This window comes from Mesitornis unicolor, unplaced genomic scaffold, assembly GCF_000695765.1.
Source record: "Mesitornis unicolor isolate BGI_N332 unplaced genomic scaffold, ASM69576v1 scaffold4656, whole genome shotgun sequence".
Taxonomy (NCBI): Eukaryota; Metazoa; Chordata; class Aves; order Mesitornithiformes; family Mesitornithidae; genus Mesitornis; species Mesitornis unicolor.
Window position 1 is genome coordinate 46,056 of NW_010190113.1, and position 6,175 is coordinate 52,230.

The window sequence follows — 6,175 nt, forward strand, 5'->3', positions numbered from 1 at the left end:
CAGGGAGTACTCACCAGGATAACTGCACATGTTGGCTTTGCTGCTTTTAGGAGAGGGCACGTGACACCAAACATGAATGAGCCTAAAATCAGCAGGTTCCTCGTTCCCTTGCAGAGCTGGGGTAAACGGAGTGACTTAGGGGAGGTCAAGAGCTGGGTGGGAGCCCATCACAGGCAACTCATGGCACATGGTGCTCCAGCTGCTGAGTGACTCAGCTGCAGCATCCTGGGGTTTTTCTCAGACCAAACACCTACCTTGCCAGGCTTCACTTCTTTGGACAATTTTATTTGGTTATTCAACCACACACCCATTACCAGACTTTCTTAACCATAGAAAGAATACAACGCAGCCACCAAACACAGCTTTGCTCTAATTTAATCTTTATTATAAAAATCCACATCTTCATCAGCTGTACTAATGACTTCCCATAAGAGCTCATACTGAAACTTGCACAAAAGCCTAATTCACTGTGTTTACTTTGCATGGAAAAAGGATGTTAGAAACCTTAAAAACATAATCATGCATAGAATCTTAATAATACTAATTTCATCTAAAATAATTGTAATTCTATTAAGATTATTAATAACCTTACATTAATAGAGCATCAGCATGAAAGTATATCAAGAGAGAGGCTAGAAAAAAGATAATCAAGAAGTAAAGCACAATTTCTGTCATCATTTTTCTTTGATTATCTAAAATAACTGCAGCAATTCTTTTTTTTGTAGGTCAGGTTTTCTTTGAAGTATATCAGCTGCTCAACCTCAGTGCAACTATTTTGTATTAGCATAAAATGATTTTGTAATGCAGTATTTCGGTAAGTTTCTTACATAGACGACCAAAAGCACATAAATCTGGCTACTCAGAAGCTGATGCACGGGCACAGGTTTTCCATCCTGCTCTTCAGAGGCCACTTTAAAGATTAATTCTTTTTCCTTGCATGATCATTGCTTGCTTCTTCCAAACACTCTGTACTAAAAAAAAAAACCCAGAAAACAGTAAATGAAATAAAAAGCTGTAGATCACACTTGAAATAAGCCAAAAGGCTCATTGGATTGATGTGGTATGCAGAGAAGACACCTCAGATGGGTACTGAACACACTGTGTCCTCCTATTGCATATTCAGAGAGTCACCTGAACAGCTGCTGGCTAAGTTTACCCTAGCTGGGCTGATTTGCACTGAAAGATACCAAGGGGTGCAGATGAAATAAATTTTGGTTACAAGATAAGGTCATGATTTAAGATTACCACAGGGTCTGAAGCAGAAGTCACTTTATATTTTGCATGTCCAAATCCAATCACTTCTCTCTCCAGGTGCTCTTGGCTCATGTTCTTGATGTCAATGCAGTAGCACTCTGAGCTGGCGAAGTGACAGCTTATACTCTGTGTGAGGAAATCGGGCATCACTCGATACCACATCGATTGCAAAAGACCAATGGGAAAAAGCTCATGCGTCCTGGATTGTGGACACACACGAGCAAAAGCAATACTTCACTTGCCTGATCTCAGATTACAAGCAACCAGAGAAGCCAGGTGAGAGCAGATCCATGTGTTCAGTAAGGGTTCTCACTCTGCACCCAGACAGCCCCATTCACCTACTTATTCTGCAATCAGTTTTTAGTTAAGGAGACTTTTATTGTGTTTAGCAGCTAAACAAATGTTGACAGCTGTATCTAGAGGTGGTTTCCAACCTTCTGGAAACCTGATGTCTTGTTTATCCCAGAGCCATGAATAGGCAGGGGATGGAAGAACACTGCATCTCCTTTCTCCATGTCAGTGTGAACCCTGGGACTCTTCTCATCATAATCCAGCAGCCCATGGAAAGATGTGATTGCGGGGCTCTAGAAACCAAGGAGGAGTGGAAGTAATTCAGAAAGATTAAGAACAACACTGGTTTCTCAGTGTAGAAGAAGAGATGCAAAGGCAGTTACTAATTTTCTTTCTTGAAGGTAGTATATTCAATATATCTGCATGTTCACCTACAAGCCTTCTTAATCAGGTATAAGGACTTATTTACAAAGTCCCAGAATTAATATAAAGACCCACTTTGCTTTCTGGATCATCTTTGCACATCTCACAGATAGCTCAGCTTTCCCAGTTGTACCTCATACACACATAGATAGACTTTCTCTGCTCACTTGCTCTTTTGACCTGCAAACCCCTATGAGAAATTCCCATCTCACAACAAATATGTCCTTTGTCTGCTTTCTAAAGTTACATTCAAACAATTAAGAACTTCTGTCCGGCAGAGGGAACAGAGAAGAGAACAAGGGAGTCCCGCAAGTGTCGCCTGGGCTGGACACCTCAGAATAGGAAACACCTCAGGTCTCAGCTCTGCTGAACTGCAAAAGCTTATGAAGAGCCAAATCAACTTTGAAAAAACAGTAATGTAGTTAATTAAACTTCCTTCCCCCCCATTTCTCTTGTATGAAGTAGAACTATGATCTGCAGCACTGGAAGCCAAAGCCAGCATTCAAAATCCTTCCTTTGGCACCTACTCAAGTACCTTCATATCAAAGCGCTGAGCGTGCAACCGCTGTCAGCAAGGTCAGGAGTCAGACAAAATCTAACATTTCTGAACTGTTAGTCTGGAAAATAGCACATAAACTCTAAGCAAAGGATCTTCTCTGTATTTATTGTCTTTTACCATGCTCCAGGAAACACTCATTTTCAACACGCGAAATGTCAAGCTTAAAAAAACCTATGTCTTAAACAGCGGGGCTTCATACAAATGCAGACAGCTGGATAAGCAGCTGGGCGCCTAATTTTTGCATGTTCCTTTTTGAAACTTTAATGCTGCTTGTAAAGAAAAGCATTGTTAAAGCACAGATAACACATAAACTGCAGAAACAAATTAGTTGGAAAGAATGTTCTAGATGTAACGTGTGGTTAGATATACGAGCACTTCAGCTCTGGAGGCACACACGGGTCAGGAGGCATTCCCAATGTGTGAACCCGAACATCTACAGCAAACTGAACAACAAGAAACGCATCCCTCCAAGCCAGGGCTACACTAAAACACTATTACAAAAATAACTTCATATATTGTCAGAATTGCTTTTAATTCACTTCAAGCAACTTTTCAAAAAGGGTAAACGCCACTTCAGGTAAGTGCTGCTTCAGTTAAGTTCACGGCACCCCAGGCATACATAACAAATTCTGCATTTCCCCCTCTGTGGGACCTCTGCTTACTGGGATCTAGAAGTTGATCTATCAGCATCATCATCTGCACGGCCATTACATTTGGCCCTGTGAAACATTCAATGTATTTTAGGATCTACAAGGGAAAAAGCAATAGTGGAAGTATGTGTGGTTTATGCTGCAGGAATATTTAGCAAGTAAAGCAAAAACTAGGCAGATCTACACCATAAATTAATTGTTGTTTGGATAGTAGGGTGGACTATCAATAGTTTTATCGCAAATAAAAAACAAGCACAAACAAACTGCCTATAGATGCTGCTGCAGGTGCAATGCTCACCACTACAGCATATGCCAAGGCACTGCCAGGGCAACAGCTCAAGACCTCTCCAAAATCTCGTATGTCTACCTCTGATTCTCCAACACAACCTGACTTCTGTAGTACTCCAGGATCCAAGACAAGCCAATACATAAGGAACCGTACCTACACATTATATACATTAATATACCCTATTATCTTATGAGAAGTGATGGCAATCTGCTGCTGCTAACTACCCCAACATGAACACAAAGTACAAATCCATGAGATACTGGGTGGAACATGTATTAGAGTAGGCCTGTACAGAACAGAGCATCACACAACCTTCCAGCTTGGACATTGCCTTCACCTTGGCATTAAAACATATGTATGTTCACAAACCTCTGTTAGGTTTTCCCACCACCATCCCCCTGTTGCCTTTTTGCCTCTGGTAGAGTGCAGTACCTGAACAACTACTCACCTTCCCAGAAAGCATGCACTTCATTAACTGTGTCTTCAGACTGAATGAGGCTGGGTCTGTGGATCTCATCTTTCATTATCAGAACTCCTGGAGGATTCACCTCCTTGTTACAGATCCTCACAAATATGAGCCTTAAAAGCAGAGGGAACCAGAGAAGCCAGAGCACATTCTAGCCACGTTAAGCCAGACTTCTCTCCTCAAAGACACTACTGGTACAAAGAAAGCTATCCAGCAACATCACCCACATCCATGGTGGGAGAGTCCAGGTTTCTCCAGCTTCCAGAGCTCTCCTGGGATGCTGCTGCATACAGGACCCCCCAGCACCTTAGGCAAATGCCCCGTACCTGAAACACTCAATATCTTCATCAGAAATGAGCTTCTTAATGAGCAGATACCCATTGTCTTCATAGAGCTGCCTTTGCTCTGTGGTGAGGACATCATTGTCCAAGGTACAGGTGAGACACGGAGGAGAAACACATGAGTAAAGCTGGGCTCTGTAGCAACAGGAGCACCGATGGCAAGAGCAGGCAGGAGGACGGTGCTGTGCCGTGGATCAGCAGCTGCTGGGGACAGGCAGGCGGGTCCAGCCCGGGCCCAGGGGAGAAACAGGGCTCCAGCCAGTGCCCAGGGGAGAATCAGGTAGAAACTCTCCCCATAGCAGACACCAGGGCGCTTAGAAGAAAATAATTAAGTAGGAATTGAAATCCAATGTTTGATTTTTGTATGAATGAAGATACAATTTACCAAAACACCCTTGGCTGAGCAGCAGCATGAGCTGTTATCTGGGATATAAATTAAGAAATATACACTCCGGCACAATAGAGTCTGAAAACATTACTGCAGAGAAGTTACACCACTCCCAGCACTTGACAGGGAAAGCATGCAGAAAGAAAACCTCCAATTAATTTTTAACGAGTTTAAACAAACACGATGCTAGGCAGAGAGCACAGTCCCACTCAGAGGACAGTTAGCCCCTCTTGCTAATGAAGCCTCACAACAGCTTTGTGTGTGCTGCTCCTGCCCACAAAACCTCCAGGAGGGTCTTTGCCCTTCTCTTCAGGCATCACAGGGCTGATGGAGACACAGGCACCAGTTGAACTTGGCTGTGATGCCCTCCCCAGCACACCTCCACCTCCCAGAATGGGGGGACAGCAGAGAAGTCCACCAAGAGCTGGACCCCACTTGAACACCTTCCTCCCAAGCCTTGCAGCGCCTCTTCCTCACTGGTTTTGCTCTTGCCACCTCGCAATGCTCAAAGGACAAGTTTGGGTTGCTTGGACAACCCAAAATAAGTTGTACACAGGCTGGGAAGGAGCAGCCACCTCTGGTGGCTCATTCTGGTGAAGGCATGAAGGACTTAAACATTTCCTTTCCCCTCACATACACACTTCTGGGAGCACACGTTAGCCAGCTGCACAAGCAGAGTAATACTTGGGTACGCTTAGAAGCAAAGTCTTTTGGAGAGACTGGCACAACGAGGGTCAAGATTCAAATAACATCATTTATTGCTCTCAGGATGCTGGGCAACATTGTCAATTTATTTTTTTTTAAAAAGGCCCCTTTTCTAACAAGGCATTTTCAGTTTTACAAACCCATCTCTCTCTTCCTGGTTCCTGTGCTCTTCAGGAGCCACTTCTTCAACACAAACCTGCAAAGGAGCCAGGAAATCCAGACTTCTCCATCCAACCTCCTCACCCCAGCCATCCAAGATAAAGACAGACATCAACCTGGGAAAGTCAAACTCTCCAATAACGCAGCAAGTAAACTTCCTTGTGTGCTTAGTTTGAGGTAAGTTGCTAAGTGCAAACACTGCTTTTCCTCCCAGCTCCCTTTGGAGCTGCAGATTAATCCACAGATGTAAAATTGCCTTGCAGAGGCAATTCTGAATGTGGCTTTTTCTCCATTCACACCTTTCAGTTGGTGAGAGAGGTCAACCTCACCCCGTGCAGCATCGGGGTGGCAGTCCCTGGGTGCTGTTTGCTCCTCTTCACCTCCTGTGTGCATGTGCTGTGTCTGTGCATGGCCAGGAGCCTCTTGAGCAGCTCTGGGTCTCACCACCTTGGCTGGGCAAGGAGCAGGAGTGAAGGAACAGGAAGGTTTGGGAACAGGAGAGCTTGTTGCTAGAGGATAGGAAGTAGGTGGGGAAAGTTCCAGCATGCTTCTACATGCTCCCTTTCCTGTGCTGTGCTCACTTGCAGCTGCTGTGATGGCTGTGAGGACCCCAAAACCACCCCAGGACCCCCCAAAATCCCCCCAAGCCC

At 44.3% G+C, this 6,175-nt stretch overlaps 1 protein-coding gene across 1 annotated transcript; it reads right to left on the reverse strand.

The window, feature by feature from the left end:
• Positions 1-3,100: 3,100 nt before the first annotated feature.
• PHYH (phytanoyl-CoA 2-hydroxylase) lies at positions 3,101-4,408 on the reverse strand (the record flags this gene model as incomplete). The annotated part of the gene is given in 3 exon segments (XM_010186287.1): positions 3,101-3,274; positions 3,880-4,045; positions 4,259-4,408. Coding segments are annotated over 3 exon segments (490 nt in total), but the record flags the coding sequence as incomplete, so codon positions are not given.
• Between the last annotated feature and the right edge of the window lie 1,767 nt (positions 4,409-6,175).